Source organism: Chrysemys picta, chromosome 7 (assembly GCF_011386835.1).
Source record: "Chrysemys picta bellii isolate R12L10 chromosome 7, ASM1138683v2, whole genome shotgun sequence".
Taxonomy (NCBI): Eukaryota; Metazoa; Chordata; order Testudines; family Emydidae; genus Chrysemys; species Chrysemys picta.
The window spans coordinates 34946086-34971510 of record NC_088797.1 but is presented as its reverse complement, the minus strand read 5'-3'; the positions used below and the strand labels follow the sequence as shown (position 1 = coordinate 34971510).

Below are 25425 nucleotides of genomic sequence, written 5' to 3'. Positions count from 1 at the left end.
CCTGCCCTGCGCCCGTTACCCGGAGGAGTTGCCGGGCCTGCCGCCCGCCTACTACCCAGAGGAACCCATGGTACTGGCCCCCCAGAGGACAACACCCAGATCCAGGTACTACCCGAGGGGGAGTCTGGAAGTAGCCCGGGGGCAGCCGACCCTAGTCTGGCTGCAGCACTGCCAGAGCCCATGTCAATGTGTTGCAGCCAGGATCCCCACGGACACAGCAGCGGGTCTTCTGCCGCTGCTAGGGCCCCGGGCTGGGATGCAGTAGAGTGGGAGGGCCTGCGTCCCTCCCCCCCCCGCCACCCAACCCGTGGGTGGCAGTCTCCCCTCTCACAGGCCTTTGGAGGCTTGGGGCCTACTGTTGTTGCTCAGCCCTGACTGCGGGCCTGAGCCCTGACCCATTGTTGCCCCGCCCTGACCCAGGGCCTGGGCTCCCTACTGTTTATACTGTCGTTGCTCAGCCCTGCCTGAGGGCCTGAGCACCTGACTCTGCATTCCCCATCCCTGACCTAGGGCCTGGGTTTAACACTGTTTATACCGTGGTTGCTCAGCCCTGACAGGGCCTGAGCTCCTGACAGGGCCTGAGCTCCTGACTCAGCGTTTGTTGCCCCACCCTGACCTAGGGCCCAGGCTAGCTACGGTTTGTACCTCTATTTGCTCAAGCCCTGACTGAGGGCCAGAGCCCTGACTTAGCATTGTTGCCCCGCCCTGAGCCAGGGCCGGGCTTACCGTGTTTCTTTCGGTTACAGCAAGGGCTGCCGAGGGAGACCCCACGGCCGGACGAATCCCCCCAGCTCAATGGTGTGTAGTGAGCCGGCGTGGCTCCCCGCCGCCCCGGAGAGGGTCAAGCCCCGGCAAACCCTTGTACAACCATATGTGCATGCCAGACATAATACAGTGTTTCTTATTCTTGTTATCAGAAGACAAAAACCATAGTGTAATTACAATAAGTGACTGTATCAGATCTATCTACCTAACCAGGAACTATTACAGCCTGTACCTAAGTGCCTCATTAATGGATTTTATCCTCAACACCTTGGTGAAGTAGGAAAGTGTTATCTTCATTTTACAGATGGGGGACTGAGCATGGGGTAGATGAAATTATTTGCCCTAGGTTACATAGGATGCCTAGGTTAGGCTAAGCAGGGAAATGAATTTACATCTCCCTAGTCCCAGGCCAAGAGCCCCATCTTTGTTACCCTTACTGTGTTTTGAATCCCATTGTAGCAGGACTGCCATATAGAACGTAAGAAACACATTTAAATTAAAATATATATTTTTATAGCCAAACATTGAGAAACTAGCTATTGCTTAAACATAGAGTATCTACTTGAGACGGCGCAGGAATCAAGCAGGTATACTTACAAGTAGACTTTCCATGGGTTTTCTCACAATTCGGACAATGATAGATGTCAATATCTGGTGCCTCCTCTTCTTCTACGCCAACACAACTAAAATATTAAAAAAAAAATAGACCATCCTCAGTCTGGCTCTAAAGGTGCAAATATACAAAGTGATCAAAATTTTAACTTTGCAATTAATATGCAGCCATGTTAATCACTAAGGGTATATCAAGGGAAAATGTGATGAACCTCTTCTGTGTGCATAAGGTCAGGCCAAATGTCACTGCAGCCTACACTGCTGGTCTAGTACTGAAAGAGGTGTCTCCCAGACACTTGTTTGCCAGTTCAATATGGGCCTCCCTTACAGAGTGGTAGAGACTCTGATTAAAATTTCTTTGCTCCATTCACAAAGACCACATTAGCTGGCTGGGACAAAATAATATTCCCATCTACACACCGTTCTGGAAATTCAATCCACCCCAAAGACAATAAACAAAACACAAACCCTTTTACAAAATACCTATGGACAGTTGTTAGACAGTAGGGCAATGTTGGCAAGTGGTAGGGACACAATAATATATAACATGCACAACATAAGTAGATTCCATCTCTGTTACAATATTATGAAGAAGAGAAGGAAAGGGTGACACACAAAGCTCACTGCACTTTTGGCTGCCAAAATAGGTTGTATTGTGGCAGCTGCTCGGAACACCCACTGAGATTATTTTGGATGTCACAACATATGTAACAATACAGTGCAGCCTGCGGGCATGCTGTGTGAATGCAATCCAACGGCAGACTAGAGCACTAGGAGGAAAACAAAACTAAATTACAAAGGAATGAAGTACCCAAGATAAGAAGTTGTTGTATAGTCAAAGTAGGGAGCAGCCAGCCAAACAATCGAACTCCACATGGAGCAAAGGCAAACAGGATTTTTTTCATGCTTGTTCTGCCTAAAACAGCCTAGACTATGTAAGGCAAATTTGAAGCACAGAAAAGAGAACTTCAAATCCTCCATGAATCAGGCTGGGAACCTAAGGATACAGCCCCCCATTCCTTCTTCCATAGAAACTGTGCTCAACACAGGACCCAAGGTGGGGGGAGAGACAAAGGTAGATCTATACCATCTTTGCCTTGATCCCCTGGGCTGCCAGGGACTAGTTCAGTCCCCAACATAAATTAGACAGTCTCAGGATTCCTCTAACGTACACTAGTTGAAACGGCCCCAAAGGGCTGTTACACCAGCCAGGGATTGCCAGAGTGCCCTGACTGTAACCCTTCTGCTGGGTATGCTCCCCACCCCATGCCAGAGGAAAGAGGATGGGCTAGATCCAGGAAACTCCTCAGCTGTAGAGCTCGGCGCAAAGGGGACATATTGTGGGTCAGAATCTGATCCACAATCTTTAACTGACTATTGATAAAGCTGAGTGCATTCCTCCACTATAAAAATGAGTTAACTTCCCTTTCACAGAGACAGGCAATAGGGGTTTGTCACAGTGCCACTTGTGCCAATAAAATTATGCTCTCCCAAGTCACTCAACTACATCAGTACCAGCATGGGCCATCTCCTTGTAATATCTGGGGAAGGAGGAGAGTCTTACTAAAACCTGGATGGAGAAATATTTGACTCCTGAAATGCACTAAAGCCCTGACCACACTAGTGTTTGTAAAAGTGTGCCTGAAACCATTTTTGAAACCCATTTTAACACAACTCACATCCATACCTAACATGATTACAAACCCTGTGACTACCACATTAAAAACATCTGCACTAGGAGGTGGTCTATGGCATGGCTTCCTTTAGCATGGTTATTGACTACCATCTCAAAAAATGTTGTCCAATTTCTGCCAGAAATCTTCTTGACTGTGTTTCAACACTTGCACTAACAAAATGTGACTCGCTATGTGGACAGTATCCCAGGCTCATTCGGAGTTGAGCTGTATATGTTCATCTAATCTCTGCAACCAAAATAATACAAAACATGCTTTTCCGCTGAAAGAACCCTAAATAATGTGAATGCTAAAAGTTATAATAGTGCGAGGGAGAGGAGAAGTGGATCAGTGCAAAACAAGTTCTACCACGTTAGCCCATATGTTTGAAGGTCCAGCCCCTGAGTTGTACTGCTAGCATTATCTGGTTGGTATGGTTGGTATGGCAATAAAAAAAATTTTGACCCCTCTGTAAAAATATAGATATGGCTGTATCTGTTGGCATTGCTCTAGTACTTCAACAAATACAAAAGAAATTGATCTCTCTAAATTGTTGACTTGGAAACCTACAGAAAAAAATTAAGGACAGGAAAATCATCACGACAGTCCAGATCATTAGGGTCAAGGATTTTACCGGCAGTAAAATGCCAGATTAGCCATCAGAGAATTTAAACAAACCTCATAAATTAGCACAAGTAAAACAGAATTGTAGCATTCATATCTCCAAAAAGCTGCATCAGCTGCTTATGCCACTGCTTTCAACTTGTCAAGCTTAGTAAAGGTATGGATTAGGCTCTAAAGTGGTCCTTTGAAAAGTCTATATTTAGCTATACTAAGCAGCCGAGAACAGGCTTACCTTGCTTTATGAAGAGGTATGTAAAGCTACTAATAATGGGGCTAAGGCTTGAGTGTATGGAGGGACCTGTTGCTCTTAGGGCAGGAAAAGTTATTTAAGGAGAATCAAATAGGAAAATAAGAATAATGTATAGCAAACAGGATCAGGCTTCACGCTCACACTGACCCTAGATAAACAGGGTACCGGAGGTAATAGACGCCCATATAAGACAAAGCCCTGAATATCGGGACATGTGGTCATCCTACCTAGGGTATGGTTTCTGCACAAAGGTTTGCATATTTATATTTACTAAGGCTCAGATTCTGCCACATTCATTGTGTGGAGCAGTACCTTACTCCAAGAGTAGTTCCACTAATGAGTAAGGGGGCAGAATCTGGCCCTAAAGTCCCAGAGTGCCTTGCTGCACTAATTCAGACCTTTATCCCAACTCTGGGCTACTTTAGGAGAACCTTCCTCTTACTGAATAATGCCTTACTCCACAAATAATCCCACTGACGTCAACAGGATTATTCATGGGGGAAGGTAATATTCCATATGAATAAAGCCTTCCATTCAAGACATGTAGACACCACCACTCCCTAAAGCCTCATCTACACTAGGGTTACCATATTTTGAGTGTCCAAAAAGAGGACACTCCACGGGGCGCCGGCCCCGCCCCAACTCCACCCCTTCCCCAAAGTCCCCGCCCCAACTCCGCCCCCTCCCCTGCTTCCCACGAACATTTGATTTGCGGGAAGCCTGAAGCAGGCAGCAGGTAAGCTGGGGGGAGGGGGGGTGCGGGGAGGAGGTGCGGCCCAGTCTGGCCCCCGCAACCAAGCGGCTCCCTCCGGTGGCCGGCCCCGGCCCCAGCAGCTCCAGCCTGGCTCGGCTCCTGGGGTGCCGGCCGAGCGCCCCTGGCCCAGCACCGCCGGACCCCGGCCCAGCACCGCCAGCCCCGCACCACCGGGCCCGGCCCAGCCCCCGGCTGAGCACCGCCGGCCCCGCACCGCCGGGCCCTGGTCCCCGGCCCCGCACCACCGGCCCCGGCCCCGCACCCCCGGCCCCGCACCCCCAGCCCTGGCCCCCGAGCCAGCACCCCCGGCCCCGCACCGCTGGGCCCGGCCCAGCACCCCCGGCCCAGCACCCCCGGCCCCGCACCCCCAGGCCAGCCCCCAGCCGAGCACCCCTGGTCCAGCACCGCCGGCCCCGGCCCGGCCCCTGGCCCAGCACGTCCCTATTTTCCAGGACATGTTCGGCTTTTTGGGATTTCCCCCCAGACGGGGATTTGAGGCCCAAAAAGCTGGACATGTCCTGGAAAAGCCGGACGTATGGTAACCCTAATCTACACTATAGAAGGTTAGTTAAAAACAGTTCCCTCCAGTGCTGCCAGCAATTCAGCTACACTAGTTTACCCCCTGTAACCTCATTTTGGCTAAAGAACTTGACTGTAGGGATGGGGAACCAATGTAGATTTCAAAACTTTTTGCAAAATTAATATGGGTTCATTAACTGCTTTAACACCTTATTTTTCTCAAGAGTGATGTCATTCTTTTAAAAAAAGTGTTTTTCTAGCTAAAGGAAACCCTCTGCTCTGTAGAAGAGCCCTCCTAAAATGCGGATGGCAGGAGTGCCTGCTGTGCACTGTATTTATTTTTTCATGAGCATCTTTTCTTTGCTCCTCTCTGTGCCTTTTTGCACAGTCTCTTTGTATCTGTTTGTCATGCTTCTCCCTGCTTCTTCTCTCCCCACCCCCCCATTTCTCTTAAGAGAGAAACACATTTCGCAGTGCTTGGGTCAAACATTTGACCCACACACATACAGCAATCAAGTGGGTTCAAAGTTAGACAAAGTGAGATCAGATGTAACAAGTGTGGTAGCAGACTACAGCCAAAGGCCATGCTATAGTGATTCCCACATCAGTCTATTGCTATGGAACCTGGACATGACAGCACCACCACAAAGAACAGTGGCACCCTTGACCTATTATGCATATGAAGAGATGCAATCAGATTATACATGAGAGGTTCTGCAAAGCAACTGCAAATCCAGCACTGAAACAATAGTTATAAAAGCGCAGCCAAAGCTGAAAACAGCACAGGGAACTGGAATCCTGGCCAATATCCTGGGACCGCAGCAGCTGCCAGCCTCCTCACTGTCTGTTCCCCACTTCCAGAGGCTATGATTGCAAGGGGGCCACAAGCTGGCTTCTCCTTACTATGTGCAGTACTGCTCCTTTAACTGCTTGGGATGCTTGCAGCTGAAGTCCAGGAGCTGGTTTTCAGAAGGGATTCAGGGAGGGAGCAGACAACAGAGTGGCTTCACAAGAAGGTAGATGAGAGTAAGGGAGCAGAGCATGGCTGTTTCCCAGGCCAGGGGAGGGAAGCAAGGGACAGAGCAGTCTCTGAGGTGCTGCTCCTTTAAGGGAACAAGAAGCAACAGAGGGTGCAGCAGCAGGAGGTGGAGCTGGGAAGCAGTACTCTGGGCAACAGCAAATTTATTGGCCTCATTTGGGTTAGTGGTCTGAGAATCAGTTTTTAAAAGCCTATAAACACTGTGGAACAATATGTTCACGTCTCAGCAGGATTCTCTCAGCTCCCAAATCACACACACAGTACCATGCAGATTACCCTTCTGAAAGAGACCTTTACAAGTGTGGTACTGTTTGCAATGCAAGGACACCTAGGGTCCACCTAATTACCACACACAGACCCACTTATGTGTGCAACTAGTTACCTACTACAATTGTGCACACAATCACCATGGCTGCTTGCCCTAATAAGGTATTGGTAGATCCCCAGGCAGTCCCCATTTCTCTGGCTTATGAGCTGTCCCTTGCTACATTTTTGACATGGTGACAATTACGAAGATTTGCAGGACTGGACATGTCCTCCTTTTGGAAGACACCAGGTTCCCCAAGCAAATACAGAGACAATGAACTTTTAATTGGTGAAGGATCAAGAGGAGGGAAAGAAATGCTCCTGAGATGACCTGAAAAAGAACCTCATTCGTTGTGACATTGATATTAACATGTGAGATGCTACAGCAGTAAACATGTCAGTTGGGGACCAAGGAAACATCTGGTGCAGAAAGTTATGCTGATGCAAGGCACGCTACTCAGGCAACAAGACAACAGGGTTCTTCCCGAGCAAAGAGAGAGAGAGAATCTTATAAATTGAGCTAAAAAATGCTATTCCATTTTCTTGCCCAACCTGTAAAAATGCCTGCAAAGATGGAAAACGACATTAACCATCTATGTTTCCAAAACATTTTCTTGTTAATTCAGTATGAAGGACAATCAGGCTGGGGTGATTTTAATCAAGGCAATTTAAATAAGTGACTTATATTTTTTTAAATCAAGTGATTTGTTTAAAGTTGTAACCATATTGAGGCTTTGTAAAACCTGTTGGAAATTTGTGCTATTGCATCTTTCAATTAAAATTGAAATGCCAGTATAGGCAGGGTATCTTATTTGAATTTTACAAAACCGCTGTAGGCAAAAAATAAAATAGAAAAAATTAAGGCCCTGATCCTGCAATCATTTGAGTAGGTACATAACATGCTTAAAGTTAAGCAGATGCAGAAGTGTTTGCAGGATCATGGGCTGAAATTGTATTTTAATTAAAAATTTCTCTCTTAATGGTACAAAATCTTAGTCACCTCAAAACAAAATTGCTTCAATGTTAACAACAAAAAGTTGTTTAGACTTTCAATACACTAAGAAAGTTATTGCAAACTTTTTTATACAGACCCAAATTTTTCAATAATATTAGCCTACAGTTAGGCTTCTAAACCCATATTTAGGCACCTACGTATGGGATTTTCAAAAGCACTTAAGTGATTTAGAAGCCCAAATCTCATTGACTTCAAACTGCAACCCCATCAGAAGAGTATATTCTAGCCCAGGGGTAGGCAACCTATGACACGCATTCCGAAGGCGGCACACAAGCTGATTTTCAGTTGCACTCGTGCTGCCCGAGTCCTGGCCACCAGTCCAGGGGGGCTCTGCATTTTAATTTAATTTTAAATTAAGCTTCTTAAACATTTTAAAAACCTTATTTACTTTACATACAACAATAGTTTAGTTATATATTATAGACTTATAGAAAGAGACCTTCTGGAAACGTTAAAATGTATTACTGGCACGCAAAACCTTAAATTAGAGAGAATAAATGAAGACTCGGCACATCACTTCTGAAAGGTTGCCGAACCCTGTTCTAGCCAAAGCATTTCAGCTTTCCTGACTCAAGGAAGCTCAATGTAGTGGAAGGTGATGCTGGTTGCAAATATAGCATGAGCAATTTGCTTGTCCGTTTTTTGAGTTTGTGGTGTTTGCACAAGCCCTGGACAGGTCTTTTTCAGCATGGAAGCGTTTTAAATGTGAAACTTCTTAATAAAAAAAAACTATGTAAAATCTTATATTCTACTAACAATTCAGAAACCTAGACACAAGTAAAAAAAATGTTAGCAATTTTAGCAACATAAATAAAAAGTCTGATTTTAAAAAATATTTAAATAAAAAAACTGATTTTTTTTAAAAACAAATTCATATTTGTATCCACTCTGAGGACAATTCTTGGTAACAAAACCTGCAAAGCTACATTACATTTTAGAGCTCTTAGCCCAGAAGCGGGCCCTTTGAAGTAGTCTTATTGCCTCACCCCCATCCTAATAAAGCAATATAGTAAAGAAATAGTGTGACTTCTTAGGACGCTAACGGCTCACTTTTAAACCGATTATATTACAGTTGCCTCAGAACACACTTACGTGTGTCATTTTCACCTGTTCACTTTCAGATGTGATCAGTCTCTTCTGATGCATATTGTATTACACTCTAGTATTGCTTGGCACCTAATATTTGTCAAATAGTTTATTTGACAATGGGGGGCGGGTTTGTCACTTATATTATTCAACTAGCTCTATAAGCTGATCAGGCAGTATTCACTGCATCAGTTGTTGAATAAATTGTTCATGATTTTTTAATTTGACTAGCACAAGACATATAAATCAATACAAGCCTCCTGGGTCTGTATTCTGCTAATTTAATTAAAACTTATTTTTAACTCTTTTCTGCCTTACCAAAATAGGGCGAAAGGCCTAGAGACTTTTAACGCTGCCCTAGAACAGGCACTTCACTCTTAATTTCAAAGGACTCCAGAAATATACATGTCTTGTTCTCACACTGAATCAGCTCCCAACCCCAAGTAGTAACACTGAGGGTGCTCCAGCCTCAGACCTTGGGAATAACCCAGCACCACACTGGTGGGGAGCAATACAATAATACTTTGCACTTCAATAGCAGTTTTCATCCAAGATTTCAAAGTTGCTCTAAGAACAATCAATCAATCCTCACAACCACATCCTGGTGAGGTATGTATTACCCTCAGCTTATGGATCGGGAAACTGAGACACAGAGATGCAACAGTACAAAGCAAGGCCCTAGTTCTGCCCCTATTGAAGTCAGTGGGCGTTTTGCCACCAACGTTAATAAAAGTCAGTGACAAAGCCACAAGCGTGTGCTCATGGATTCTTGATTCCCAGGAAACCCCGCGATGGAAAGGCTGTGGTGTCAGACAATGATCCAGCTTACTTTTTTTTTACTTTGTGTGGAACAAATGACTGCCAGAGTCAAGTTTAAAACCTCTGAATGGAGCCACTCCCACCCCCTGCCCACCCCCTCATCCTCTCTCCGACTCATCCCCTTAGCTCCATTCTACCTTTCCTCTCCCATTCACTGACTCCCTCTCCAGCATCATTCTGGATTTCTCCTTAACACTCTTCATTCATCCTCCACTCACTTCCGCTCTCTCTTTCAGTGCCCCATTCCCTCTCTCTGCCCTCAGTCACCTACCCACACAATCTTTCTTTTCTCTTCCTTCTGGGGGGGAAGGGGGAGTGGGGGAGGAAGCTAGTGATGGCACCTAGCGATGTATTTGCCCAGAGTCAGCAGATTGAGACCCATTTTCCCATCTGCTGCAGCAGGAGGCACGGCTCTCAGGCCTGGCTAGTTTATGTGGTAGTGAAGGCAGCACACATAGGTAGGCTGCTCAGGGCCTGGTGCTGGCTCCCTAGCAGCAGGAGGGCTCAGGGGCCATGCTGAGCAGCAGAGACTGACCCCTGTGTGATGGATGCCTGAGAGCTGAGGACACAGCTTCTAACCACATGGTTTGGAAAAGTGATAGGAAAATAGACATGTGTGGTATTTTTATTCCTAGTAAAGGTGGTGATCCATAATTCACCTGAACTCCCCTTCCATCTAATAACAGCACAGGATCTAAAAGCACAATGTCCCTGCAAGACATTTATCATTCACTGAGCAGCAGTGTTCTTCCTTTCGCTTGTAGCTTATGTGAAAGGTAGGATACTCTTGCCCCACAGGGCTTTGAGGGAACACCACACCTATCCCCATTTCAGAAGCCTCCACCTGCGCTATAATAAGAGTGGAGAGAAATCAGGACTTCTCAAAAGTAAAAAGAATCATGATTTATCCTCCCATATTTTATGGTTATCCAGCACTGCCGCATCTACTTGATCAAACTTTTATTACTCTTTTTGCTCAGCTCTGACATTGTATGCAATTTCAGCAAAACTGAAGCATTTACTTGAATGCCTAGTCAGCCTAAGGAAAGCTCTAACTTGCTCAGCTGCAGAACTTTTTCAGCAAGAGCTTGCTTTTTTATCAAGTTTACCAGACCGGTTGACACACTGATTCTCACGTGACCAAATGATGACATCTGCAAGTGCTTTAACGATATGTCAGATACCATAACGGAGGCAAGTGATGTTATAGAATGGAAAGAAGAATGAGGATGGGAGAATAGCAAATCCAAACTATGGCCCAATTCAGCAGAGAATTTAAGCACATGTTAATTTTAAGTGCTTTGCTGAATCAGGGCCTAAATGAGAGCAAACTCTGAATATACCAAGTAATCAATATTCCATTTAACTGGAAGGCATATACACCTTACAGATGAGCCAGTGTAGGGAGAAAATACATTTGGAGGTACAGATTTCAGCAACTCCCTCATTTCAAAACAAAATCTATCCCCTGAATCCACCTGTCAATGTTTGTGCTAGACAGCTGCTTCAACGACTTGCTAGAACAAAGCCATGTAAAGCACATAAAATCTGTAATATCCAAGTCTCCTACATGCTAATCAAAAACAAACTGACAGGCAGGATTTCCAAGAGAGTTAGCAAAATAGGTTCAATGTCCAGGTGCCCTCTACAGTCTGATGTTTTTAAGATTCTAATGCCATTGCCATCTGCTGCTTCATCTTTTTGCACCAAGTGCTGAACTCTGAGCGTGCACTCCCCCTCCCTTGCACCTGACAGGGCAGCAGTCCTTTGGCTGTTTGGTGAACATTCCAGGGGAGAACAGAATGCATCCAGGGTCACCCTGATAGCCTGTTACTTTCAATGGAACATCAACGGGGTCATGGCAGCACATCAGGGAACCCAGAGGACCTGGACCAGGAGATGTGGAGATAAAAAGAAACTATTTCATAGTACTGAGCACAGGACTAGGAGCCAAGAGTTTCTACCCGGTTTTACATCAACTCCCCCATGTGGTCCCAAGCAAATGACTTAACCTCTTTGACTCAGCTTCCCCATCAACAAAACAATGGTACTTGCCTGCCTACCTCAAAGGGTCCTGTGCAGATTAATTCATTAATATTTGTGTAGGGCTTTGAGGAGAAGCTCTACGTAAATGCTCAGTGGTGCAATTGAATACTGCTCTTTTAATTGCTTTCCTTTAGTGTGTGGGCTCCATTGTTTGGAATACTCTTGTAGGAGTTTGTAAATAAAACATTTTGTCCTTTTCCATTCCACAAATCCTCAGATTTTCAAAAGATTTCCAGCAGCTGCATGATCTGGCCCTTGGTTCATGTAGGGACAGAGCCTCTTTCATTGCTCATTGGAACCATCAAATGATGTCAGCATCGCTCTGTGTTAACCAGGTATATGTTACTGTATAGCCAGCACAGAGAGCAGCAAACGCTGCTTTTTTAATGGCTGTTTATTTTCTGTAGTCTCAGCAATAATAGCAACTTTAAAACAAACGTACTCGGTATTTGGAACTTGGAGGATTTCCCCCACATCAGATTATAAGATCTTCCAGGTTGTTCATTTTCTGTTTTAAAAACTTTGACCATGCCCCTTTGAGTTGAGGGTTTTATAATATAGTAAAGGGGCTGGAGGGAAAAATAGCACAATGTATAACTAATGTGGATTATTTGTTGCAATGCAGTGTCTAAGGCAGTATAAACTAAGGCATATCAACCTCAGAGCAGGTCTGCGTTGTGGACATTTCCAGAAAAATTCCCACCGGTGTATAGAATGATCCAGCTGAGCCGGTGTTAGCACAAGCAGGAAGCATGATGGGGACAGGGCTCTGGCAGCCGGACCTGCTTTTACCTCCATTTTAGTTAAACCTGCTGAAAGCAAGTCTAAGCAAAATGGTGGTTAAAAACGTGTCTCATCTACCTTGATGGCATATTTTCTACACAAGGAATATGCTTTTGAGCTAAACAGCCATGGTCCAAATCCTGGGATGTGCCGAGCACCATTAAAGTCACTGAAGTCAATGAGAATTGTAGGTGTACCATTAAAAAGTACTCCTTGTCTCTAGCACACGCTCTACAAGGTAGGCGGGTATTGTCTGTGTAAAGAGGCACAATGTTATTGCTACTGCAGTTTGCTCCTGGTAAATACAGGTGTGTGTTACAAAACACATTCAGAAAGTAAAGCTAGTCAGAATGCAGCAGCCTGCTTGGTAAATGGAGCATCACAGCGTGAGAACATTCAAGTGGTGCTTTGTAAGCTGCACTGGCTGCCTGTAGGTTTCCAAATGGAATTTAAGGTGCTGGCGTTGACCTACCAAGCCTGCAACAGCCTGGGACTTACTCATATAAGAGACCGCCTCTCTCCCTGTGACATACAACCAAAGCTGATTGGGCAGGGGGAACTTTTCCTTTGGCATATGGTCCCCCTTCTGTTGACTCTTCAAGCACCCTGTCAGACTCGTTTTGGAGGGAGCCTTTGGCGAAGGAAATGTGGTCCGGGGGGGATGTTTAACAGAGGTGGGGAATAGGGATATTGATTCATTTTTATTTTATCTGCACTCTGATTCACTGGGGATTTTGTTATGCATTGCAGGGTTGCTGCCATCTTTCTTTTATGTTCACAGCTGTGCTTTAAGCTGACTGTCAGGGATGCCTAAAGTATAAGATAACTTCCCCTTTTCATTTTAGAAAACTAACTTAATAAAAGCCATATCATAGTTCTGTACAGAAATGGAAGCTGGCATGAATGACAGTGAGGAGCTGCTTGCGCGGCTTCTTCCTAGACATATTCCTTTTAGCCCGTTGTACAAGTTGTACTATCTTGGATACACTTTATTCTTTGGATGACTACACCACCTTTTAAAAAAAAAAAAACTTGCTTGCAATTGTGGCGTATAACAGAGAATTAGCCCTTTGGGAGGCAGCATGAATCACTTGACCTCTAGAAAGCTACTTGTAAGACTAGGTGAAATCAGGACCTTCCTGAAAAACAAATGTTACAGCCAAGTTAAGCTATTCGAAGAATTATTTTAAAATTGCAAAATGGGAGCTAACAAATCACATTATCTAATCTGATCTATCTCTGGCATTGGTACAGACCCCATAACTACAGTATGCAGGCACTAAAATACACTCTATATCTATCCATGTATCCGGAATAAAGACATACCTAGGAAGATCTAAATATTAAGCTCCCGAGACCCAGTGATCTGAAATGCCAAACAGCTTGAAAGAACACCCAGCTGCTCTGACTGATTTTCTAAAAATGATAACCCATGAGAAATAGTGTCTACAGAAAAAATCACAATAATAATTTTGAAAAACATGGGTTGAGCGTTTCTCAGCAGGAGCGATACAAGCCACGAGGAGAGTTAAAATAACAGCGGATACAGGATCAAAACACTGACGCCAACAAGCCCTTGAATTTCACTGATGGAATTTCAAGTTTTATGTAGTCAACAATATCCATATTGGTCAAACCTGAATCATAAAACCAGCTAAAAAAACACCAGTCAGATTATATTTACCAATCCTTATTACAGGATATTTTTTTCCTAAGGTGTAACAGCAGCCTCTCCATTATATCCAATAGCATTCATCATAATCCTCCCCCAGACATTATATTTTTTTAGCATATTATTCATTGTGGGAAAAGCCCTTCTGGTTTTTCAGACACCAACAGCCTGATCCAAAAGACATCAGGAGTCTCTCCACTGATTTCTGTGGGTGTTGGATCAGGCCTGTTCATGACAGATTTTGGTTTGGAAGGAAACCGGAGCTTACTTCATCCTGCAGAAAGTTCCTAGCTTTATTATTTACATTGCTATTGTTCTTGGGTAAATAATGTTACAGTGCTTAAAGACCAGATTTGTAAAGATATTTCAGTGCCTAACTCCCATTGCAGTTCAAAGATCTAGCCCTGCAAACGGGTCACTGCCTCCCAAGCACCTCCTCAGGGCACAGAGTAACCTTACGGCATCCCTACCTCGGTTTCCCCTCAGTGACTTAGCCCTCTGGTTCAGCCATTAACAAAAAGTCCACAGCTTCCAGCTTATAAAGGTCCACAGCAAATAAAGTCTTTGTGCTAGTTTCAAACGGGCCCAGCCCCTTCTTCCCGTGGGGTCTGTCTCCCCTCTTCTAATTCAAGGACTCTTCTACCCACCCTATGAACGCAGCTTTCAGCCCTTTCCCTCTCTCTCCTCAGCCCCTCCTGGACTTCTTTGGGTTGCTCCCTGCTCCTTCCCAGGCCTCCCTGACCAGGAGTCTTTCCCTGGTCTTGCTCTCGTCAGGAACTCCCAGACCTTCCTACGTGGATTCCTCCACTGGCTCACAGTGTCCAAGTGGCCCTCCACTAGGCCCAAACCCTCTGGTCAAAGGTCTCCACAGGACCCACCTGCTCTCTGAAGCAGCTTCCTTTCCCTGCTCCCTTCTGGCTCTTCATAGAGAGCAGCAGCCCTGAATTAGGCCTCATGGAGAGGTTGTTAATGAGGCACAGTTGGGTTGGACCTGTTCCTCTCAAACAGCCCAGTCTACCCTGTGACAGGCCCTAAGTGACTTAGGAGCCTAATGTCTTGGCTACACATTTAGTTCTTGGCCAGCAGGGGTGTGACTCTACCCACATGAGCCTGCTGGGCAGACCCTGCTGACGTGTCTGTGCTTTGATCTAGTCCTTTTTGAAAGAGGGCTTCGGAAGTGACTTAGGCTCAATATGCCATAAGTGATTCTTCTGAAATGTCTGTTTGCTGAATGGGAATTTAAAATGCTTTATGTTTTCCACTACGTATATTTTTTTTTATCTCTGAAAAGAAAATATTAGAATAAAAATGTCCTCGCCCCCACCCTCCCCCAGGAAGGCTGAAAATGGGGGACAAACATACATGCAAGATGGTTCAGTGACAGTTTTCTCTCCAAGTTAAATGAAAAAGAGTAAAATTTTCAAAAGCATGTAAGTGACTTAGGAACCTATTTCCCATCTTCAGCAGTTCATGGGAACTTAGCAGCCTAAATCCCATTGACATAAACTCCATACTATCCTCTCAATTATTCTTATCTACATAAATATCCAAAACCTGTTTGATTCTTGCCAAACTCTTGACCTCAATGCCATCCTGTGGCAATGAGTCACAGAGGCTAATTGCAACCCTGTGCCAAAAGTGTTTCCTTTGATCGGTTTTGAATTTGCCACCATTCAATTTCAAAGAACACTCCCTTGTTCTTGTGTTATGAGACAGGGAGAAAATTCCAGTTTATAAAGACCTCCTTATTAGGTTTTCCTTTTTAAACTGTACTGTATTGTTTCCATCTAATAGAAGCTCTCCTGCAAAAGGCTGTTTGTGGCATAATTGTTCTCGCAAGAGACTCCGTGATGGAGCCTCTCCCCTTAAGGCTGTGCAAAGAGACAATCCTAACCCTTCTAGCTGTTTTGTAAAGCCAAGGTGCTGTACAGGTCAGGCCCATTTTACCTAGTAGCTTCCATCCCTCCTATCATGTCTTTCGGAATGGAGTGAAATGAAAAGGATTTACTCTGATCCTAATGAAGAGCTTAGCTGGTAAATTTGCTAATGTTATATCAGCAGAAGTTTCTCAGGACCTGATCCTACAAATCTCTCCTTATGGATGCTGTTCCATGGATTAGGCACAACTCCCATGAGAAAAGATTACTCATGTAATTCATAGTTTACAGACTAGAAGCCTTGATACTTAATAAAACATAGCATTGGTTTGGTTTAATTTTTCATTTTTGAATGAACAATTAGTAATTTAACCCATGAGCCAGATTCTGGCTCCTGTGCTGGCCCCTTTGGGCTGCTCCAGTGGCACAAAGGGATTGGAAAATTGCCCTAACTAGGCAGCTGAGGATTCCTCCAGCACAGGAGAATTCCTGGCTGGCACAGAACCAGGCTCCATAACCTGACTTCATAACAAGTAATAAGAATAATATGTCTCAAAAAGATCTCAAAAGCAAGATTCATTTAATTTACGCATCTTGAACAAATGCATAATCCTTGCAGCCGGTTAACTGCTGCGAATCATTCCCTTTACATATTTAATGTACAGATAAGAAGACCAGAGCCCTTGTGGGCTGTCATAAAAAAAGAAATTATCCATTTTAATCAGTACAATTGTTAATTAATGTAATTAGTAGATTCACTGGCCCCAGCACTTGAATACAGTCTAGAAGTGCACAATGCAACTCAGGAGGGGATGCAAAAGTGGCTCAAACCGACCTCTACACTCCTCTGAACATGGGCTAGCTGTTCACATGGCCAGTCTTCTGACTAAGTTAGAGCAACCTGAAAGTTGATCTAAATTACACTGATTGCCAGTAGCCCCAACAGGGAATGACAGCAACTGGGAATAACTGAGGCCCAAAGAAACTCCAGCTACTCTCCATTTTCCCTGGTCATGCCCCCTCTACTGGCTGCACAGCTGTTACACCACTAGATGTATGCTTTGTGATCCTTCTATAATGGGCTAACCTGGCTTTTGAGCTGATTTGCACACACAATGCAATATAAACTGGCTTCAGTGCAGACAAGCAGGGAGGCCTTTATGTTCAGTCTGGATGACACCGTTCATACTAGTGATTGTCTACATTTTTAAGATTGGGCCCAGTTTTCACACTTGTGTGTCTAAATAGGGCCTCAAATCCTGGATCTGGATGCTCACGTTGGCACTAAGGTGCCCAAATGCCAGCTTTCGGTGCTAATTTGACTGCCAAAATGAAAGATTTGGCCTCAAGATTGAAAACTGGACTTCCCATTAACAAGTTAAACTTTAACAGTCAGTGTTTACATTTAAATTTAAATGGTTTTCCCCCATTATAACAAAGCATCCAGGCTGCAGGTTCATAATTGTATTTATTGATTTTGTTTTGTAGTTTTTTTCCTCCTCAGACATCTCAAGATTACTTCTCCATTGCTGCAGCTGCCTCAGACTTGAATACCAATCAACACATGGCCCTTAAATTCTTGCTAATCAACACATGGTCCACATGTTCCTGTTGAGCCTGTTATTTCTCCTTTATAACTCTACTCCCTTCTCACTACAGGAGTCAGTCAATATCGCTGTTCTTGCCCAGTTAGCACAAAGTCTCTCCTAAGAAGAGCAGAGTAAATATTTACAGAACCGTGGCTTGCATAAAAATATGATTTTGCTGATACTGTGTTTACACCCTGCCTTTATTTTTAATTCCTGTGAACATTCTAGCAAATGAGTTTAGTAGCAGGAAAATTCACTGAAATAGTTCACTTCAGATGAATATTAGACAATATCCCTGGAAAGCAAATTTTTAGCTTTGAGTTTTTGCTCAAGAAGCCTGATTCAAAGCACATCCATGCAATCACAGTTCACAAACATACGATGTGACTAGGGTGACCAGATGTTCCGATTTTATAGGGACAGTCCCGATTTTGGGGTCTTTTTCTTATATAGGATCCTATTACCCCCCACCCCCTGTCCTGATTTTTCACACTTACTGTCTGGTCACCCTAGATGTGACCGGCACAATGCGTCTGATCAAACTAACCAGCGTACCTTGAACTATGACTATCCCGGAACTAGTATTTGCAAACAAATGACAGATCAGGATTTAGTCCCAGAAATTATTCTGCAAATAATTTTTAATAATGCATCAATCTGAGAAAATGATAAACTGTTCACAAAAAAACTGCAAACAGTAACAGAGGCTAAATTCTTTGCTATGTTATTTGCTATGAATTATTTGTTCAGCTCTACCTCTAAGAATAACACCAGTGCTGCCCACTCATTAACAACTCACAACAGTCTATGCAGAACACAGAAACTAGTACTCTTCTGTGACATAAATCTCTTTCACCCTTCCTACATTAAAGATTGAATTGACTCCCTTCCCACTATGCACCCAAAGTTCTAGTCTTTAACCAGAAAAAGAGTATTGTAAAGATCAATGTCAGGTATTTTTATTGGACACAAACACAGGCATTCTGAAGCTCTATCTATGAGAAAAACAACTTCTTTCACGGGCACTGAAGAAGCCATTCTCCATTCAACAGGGAGAGTTCAGTGTCTAATTCAAAAGCGGAAATGCTGATAGTACACATCCATAGAACTGCCTGGGACACAGGTGTCTTCCTCCTTATTTCAACATGTTAGTGGCCACTGATTCTTCATTGCTGTGGCCTCCTATGCTCCTCCAAACAGCCATTCCAATCAGAAGGACAAAAAATTCTTGAAAACCAAGTCTGGGGCAGAGGGACAGTTGGTCTTATCTAGCAATGCATCCTAATAAACCATTTCACTCAATAGCTCGTACAGTTGCTAAAGTCCTGATTCAGATTTTAATTCAGGCAAAGTTTCTCTTGAAACCAGCTTCAAAGTTATTTTTCCTGAGTAAGGAAGTGAATAAAAATTACGTATATGGACTTCAGCAGTTGTACCTGCATGTTTAGTTACTGGATATTAGAACAATTTCTTATTCCAGGCAATCAAAGATATACAATTCTGCTTTTTTTTTCAAGACAGCAGTAAATAGGTCAGGAGAACGACAGATGTAATCTCTCTCTTACCCTTTCCTTTAAATGAAATGTGTCACTTTTTGAAAAGGAAAAAATTACACCAAGGAAACAGAAAACACAGGCAGAAAAAATATTTTTAAAAATTAGTATAAACAAACTAGGGAAAACATGTTTATTCTACAATAGTGGGTCCTCTCACAGCAACGTAAAAACCATAGCAATTCACATTACACACTGAGGTATGTGTTTCTTAAAGTGCTCTGTTTTTCAGAGGCTGAATACCTATCGTGATGCAGGAGTTGCCATGGTACAAAAGAAACAATACAATTTTCAACTACTGAAGTGGTGAAAAAGTGGAGTTATAATGCCATGCAGAATGTAAATTCACAAAGAAAATCCAATACTCTGGACCAATTTCTGCTCTCAGATGTACTGACTTCAAAGGAAACCCCCTCCATGGATCTGAGAGTGGAATTTGGAACTGTTTGTATCTTATTAATTAAAGGGACTTAAATATGAATAATGAAATAAAAAGAAAAAATCCTATACTGAGACTGGTTAAAATAACTTCTTAGGTCATTGGAGTGCTCACAAATATCAACAGACCTATCCCACTTCTCCTCATCATCAGACACATTATTCCTTCTGAAATCTTTTTTTTCCCCTTCGGGTGTCAGAGACAGTTCTGTCTCCACCCTTAATTAAAGGGACTATAAGTCTAAATATTCTCTCTTTAATTTAGCCCCTGATTCAGTTGAACCATTTTTTATTCTTTTCAATTTCATTGTAAGGCACCCTCAATTCACAGGACACAGCATTATGGGCCATATTCTGTGCAGGGTGAAGTCAATGGCAGACTCTGTCAAATGTCTGATCTGGCCCCACATTATAGCAAAGAAGATAAAAAAAAAAGATTAAACCCTCATAGCCCTAAACCTACACAAAACAACCTTAGTCCGAAGCAGAGTTTTGACCATGAATAGGAAGAAATGCCAGAGACCCCTTACAGTCCGCTCGGGACTTCACTATTGTTACTGATTTTACATGGAAGGTGCTCAGATACCATGATGATGGGTGGCAGTGTAAAAGCCTAAGATTTAGACAGACAGATTAAACTGTTTACTGCAATTTATCTAGGGCCTGGTCCAATTGCAACTGAAGTCAACGGAAAGACCCTCATTGACTTCACTATGCATTGGATTGACCTCTAGATCTAGAGCCCAGGACCCATGATTAGCTGATTAAACTCTACTTTTTTTACGTTATTAAGATTTTAAGCAGTAGTGACAAAATAGCCCATTTTTTTTCTGACAAGCTTAAACAAGGGCATCAAATGACTGCTGGAGAAATGAGTTTTCATTACAAAAAAAACCAAATATAACCCAAATCCTGAGTCTTTTGCCCTTTTCCTTAAAAATCTCAAAATATAACCCAATTCCCAGGAAAGTTCTTCAGTGGAAATTGTAGTTAACGGGACAAGCTGTTTGTAAATCAAGACACAATCAAAGAAAAAATCTTCTTACACTTTTTGGCGAGATCCATTCCTAGCTAAAATAACAGAGTGGGAGACAAGGAAGCTAAGTGGATTCACGTACACAATGCAGGGATTTCTCCCTGCTCAGCTGCTCCTCAAGTGCTCCAATACCCCTCCTTCAGGCCTTAGTTTTCCCTTCCTGGGGGCATAGGAGAAGTGCAGAGGGTCTGGGAAGGTGTGTGTGTGGGGGGGGATTCAGCATGGTGCTGCAGTGGAGAAAGGGGATGCCAGCAGAACAAGGGGAGGAGGAAAAGGCAGCTGAGAAGAGAAGTGTGGAAGGGGCAGCCGAGCAGAGTGGGCTAGAAAAGGGACGCAAAACAGGTGGCTTCAGCAGACTTTACAAGAAAACAATAGGTGCCCTAACTGTTTTTGATTATTGTCTCTGGCAAACAAAACCACACATTTCTAACACCACAATGCAGTATCGCAGCAGAATCAAACTTAGTCACTGGCATCAGATTAAGAACAAAGTAACAACTGTGCTGCATTACCCCAGTTCTGTCAGTTGGGCCTTGATTTAAAATGAACATTTAGCCATATACATTCAAAAACAAATCTTGTACTGCGTTTTTCTATCTGAAAGCAAACAACACTGTATATAGAAGAAATAAGAAAAATATCACTCAATAACTATGCTCAGAGCTATCTGTGGGAAAAGCCAAAGCTTATCTACCTGGCATGGTAGTTTAAGTTCTCCAGAAAGCTCTGAAACATGAGTGATTCATGCCAAGTTCTGAGCAACTGGTGAGAAGGGAGGATCGCTGAAAAATTACACAGAAGCCATGTAACACTGAAAAGTAAATTATTATTATTATTATTATTAGAGTTACCATAGCTCCTCGCTGGCCTAGTCATGGACCACGGTCACAGTGTGCTACGTCCTGTACAAACACAGACGGTCCTGATTACATATATTTTTGCTTTAGTCTTGTAAGTGCCTAAACAAATGGAAAATTCTTTGCTAAATTGGAAGGGTTAGAGTGCATGGCTGTAAATTCAGGGCTATATTCTTACAAGAATTTTGGAGCTAAAGAAACTACTTTTAAGCAAGCAGATAATTCAGAGGTAAACTTACAAGAAACTAAAATATTAGAAAGTATGAAAATTCAGTTAAAAGAGTGAATTATAAAATAAAAATAGCGAAAACTATAAAAATCAATGCAAGCGTCTCATTGGACCATCTCATCCAGACGACTCAAGTAAACCGAGTCTTTTCTCTCCCCCACTTTCTTTTATTTTTTTGCTATAAAGTGACATTGTTTTTTAGATTCTCATGTGCTCTATTTTTAGGATATTATAAATTCATGATCCCCTTTGTCCAATTCATTTAACATTTGGTAAAAAAAATTCTACCTTAGGCCCAAAATTGAGAGCTGTATTTGTGTATTTTAGAAGAGGAGTGAAAAATCCAGCTTTTAATTGTAATTCAGCTGCAACTTTAAGTTTGGAGCCACTAGTGCCACTGCCTAATGCATTACAGATTTAAAAGCGTTAGTGCAATTTGCCAGTTTGGATTTTCGAATTGACAGAGTTTGTGCAAAATGGCAGAAAGAATCAACGGATCGGTTTAAAGTGGAAGGCATCGGAGATCCAAGAATAAAGCATCATATAAGTCAGCCATTGTTAAGCAGAGTCCCAAGTCCTGCCAGCCCACAGTACATTGCTCTCCCATTGACTTCACCTCTGTTTGATAGTTTACAGGCTTTGGGCCCTAAATTACAGCATTCTCCTATTGAATCCCCTTCGCACAGGAGGTAGTATTCTCCAGGGGCCAAACCCTGAAATCTTTATTTAGGGCCCAATTGTGCCCCCACATCTTTACATGGCTGTGTAGTGCGGGCTGGGGAAGGAAGGAAGCAGCTCCCCTTCACTTGCATGGCCCATATAAGAGGGGCCCCAGTCCCAGAACTGCCTTGGGTGGTACAGAGTAGCTCCCGAAGGAGGGGAGTGGGAGTAGGTACAACAACTGTTCCACCCCGCTGTGCACTAGGCAACCCCAAGTGGGTAATATACTGCAGCCCATAATGGGGGTCACAGAGTGCAGACCCCTCTAACAAGTCCCTGAAGCAGAATGCCTTCTGCTGCTTGCTTGGGATACATGGCTCTGCACTGCCCCTTTATTATGGGCACTGTGCTGTTAGCACAATCTAGCCCTTAGAATTTACTCCACCTTACTTAGGCAAACACTCATTAACTTCATTTGTCTTCCTCTAACTTCAGTGGAACTGAGCCCCAGATTCATGGACACTCGATCTGAGCCCTAGATTAATGAAGCCTGGATGCAAACGGCTTGTAATGAGCATGTTGCCAGTTTTCATGTCATAAAATCAAACACTTGTGGGAGGGGAAAAAAAGAAGGAAAAGAATCATGAGATGACCAAGTTTCAGATAGGTTTTGTTTCTTGAAATTCAGCTGTTCTGTCAGCAGTAAGCAATCAAATGATAAAAGCAAAGAAATGCACCATAAAAGCTTTTCCCAATGTCACCAAATAATGGCGTGTTCTTTCAGTACTTTCCTGTTGTGCCCTTTTGTACCATCATTTGTTGTCATTTCTTATGTCGTTTATTTGGTCTAAGCCCTTTATCTTGGTATTGGATCCAGAGAGGTGAACCCTGAGCCTGCACTGAAACCTATGGGCCCAAGAATCCACCCACAGGGATCCAACTGCAAGATCAGGACCTTAAATTCCAAATTCCTCATAATAGGGACTTTGAGCCCATTACACTTACACCAGAGTTGTTACAAACAGAATTTGGCCTCTTGTGTTTTATTTCCTTGTAAAGTCCCATGTATGCCTATGACATTTCATGAAAAATAGAGAAACCCACTTAGATATTGGGGTACCCCAACATGCAAGAGCCGTAATTCAGAGGTGCAGCACAGTAACACGAAGCACATGCGTCATTTAGCCATATTTGGTTATATCTACATGAATATTTTAGTGCTCATAAACGATGCTGGATTGACAGCCCTTAAGACAAACATCCTCTGTCCGCAGAACAGGTACAGTACAAACAGCAAAAGCTAATTTACCTCCACCTTGACTAGAGAAACTCCCTCTAGGGTTCATTCTCTATTTGGTCTTTGGCCCCTATGCTGAGCTACTAACAAGGTTGCCAATTAGTGTCAAATGTGCTAGTGTTTTCTGTGACGCAGACACCTGTCAGCTAGGAACTGGACTGAGACCAGCACCTCACATCACAGTCTGTAGACAGCTTGATGTTGGTGCTTTGGAAACTGCATATGCTCAGTGCCCCTGTGCCACTTATAAAAACGTACAGCTGGCGAATTTGTATTTCTCCTTGTTATAAATAATAAGGTTAAAGTCTCTTCACAGAGCTTTGGATTTCTTTTTCCCCTTTAGGAGATTTGTGGTTTTAACAGCACTAATTTCTATTTGCCAACCTTGTCCTTATAAATGAGGATGTTCATTAAATTAATGTTAAGCGATGAGCGCTATAATTAGGACACATTTAAAATACAGTACATCTGAATCAAAGACTATCCAAGATGTTCCCTTTCTTATTAAGAAGTAATTTGAAGGAAGACTTAGTGCTTAGTTTAAGATGGATTTTTCCTCCTCCCCGCAAAAAAATAAATAAATAAAATAAGTTCATTTATGCAACGTACGGGCTGAAGCAATACATCACAAACTGACTAGTTCCTGCTATTTTACAAATTCATTGTAGTGCAAAGCTTCTCCTTAGCTATCATATTAATACTTAGGAGGCAATGCAGAGCACAGTGTGTGTGTAATTTTCTGGGGTGGGTGGCAGTAAATGAAGGAAAACAAAGAAAACACACAATAGTGGGTTGAGTATAACTAAAGGCTGATTATTTAGGAAAAGAGAACAAGATGTCAATTTGATGAGACGTTCCCTGGCTTAGAGCTGTTGTAGTTTATTCTATATCATGAAGGGCACAAACTAATTGAGGAAACACTTTTTTGGACTAGAGTGCCCTCAAAAGGTCTTAATGATGGTGAGAAAGCATAAGTATACCATGGACATTACAGCTACATGAAAAGGGTTGAATTCATCCATGGGGTAAATTCTATTGAGTTACCCCAAGGATGAATCTGGCCAGCTGTGTTTGTCTGTATTTGAGGGCTGACTCTCTGCGTTTAAAGTTACATGTATGTATGAGGGGAATATTGGCAGCGTCATTTTAACGCATATTGCAGGCCAACATTTGAAGCACCTATATTGTCCAGTAGAGATGTTGCCAGGTGTTGCAGACACTTTATATTCAAAAAGACTTACAGAGAATCAGGCAGCATCTAGGGCATTGCATTACATTACATTCTGACTTCCCCCTAAGTATATGGTCCCCAACACTCTCATATCCATGCACCTCACAACCATTCATGTATTTACCCTCACAAAACCCCTGCGATGTAGGGCAGTGCTGTTACGCCCATTTTACAGATAGGGAATGGAGGCACAAGGAAGTGATTTGCCTGAAGTCACACACACGGAGTCTCTGGCTGAGTTGGAAATTGAGTCCAGTTCTCCTTAGTCCTGGATAATATTCAGCTATTGCTAGCCGGGGAAAGGATCAAAATAACTAATCAAACATCTCACTTGCATGGGATGAATCCCCTAAAGGTCTCCAAGAGATACACATCCATTAATTAGGCTCCATGCCCCTAGCCACTCAAGACATCACCCAAAGCCCATCACATCAGCTGGCAGACTAGAACCACATCTCTGACCTTTTCTCCTTCTCCCATCCCTTTTCTGGTGCCAATGCAGGGAGGGCAGAGGTGAGAGAGAGCCACAACCTGTACCACTGCTGCTTTGCATGGGAATCAAGGCACTCAAATGCATGACAGTTCCACGTGAGTAGCGCTGCAGCTTCTGCCTCACATGTGCCAGATCCCCTTTGCTGTCCCTTCACACCAGGTCCTTGCAAAGGGTTCCACACTGGCCTATAAATACGGGGCAG

The 25425-nt window shown here is 43.2% G+C and overlaps 1 protein-coding gene across 5 annotated transcripts in view; it reads right to left on the bottom strand.

Moving 5' to 3' along the window:
- Positions 1 to 25425, bottom strand: part of PHF2 (PHD finger protein 2) — a 159621-nt gene that overhangs the window by 68768 nt on the left and 65428 nt on the right. For all 5 annotated transcript variants that reach the window (XM_065551174.1, XM_065551172.1, XM_005307158.5 and 2 more), the window contains exon 2: positions 1363 to 1448. Coding sequence is in view for 4 of the 5 variants with exons in the window: in XM_065551172.1 (XP_065407244.1) it covers positions 1363 to 1448 (86 nt within the window). In the remaining variant the exon portion in view is untranslated. The remainder of the gene's footprint in view (positions 1 to 1362; positions 1449 to 25425) is intronic.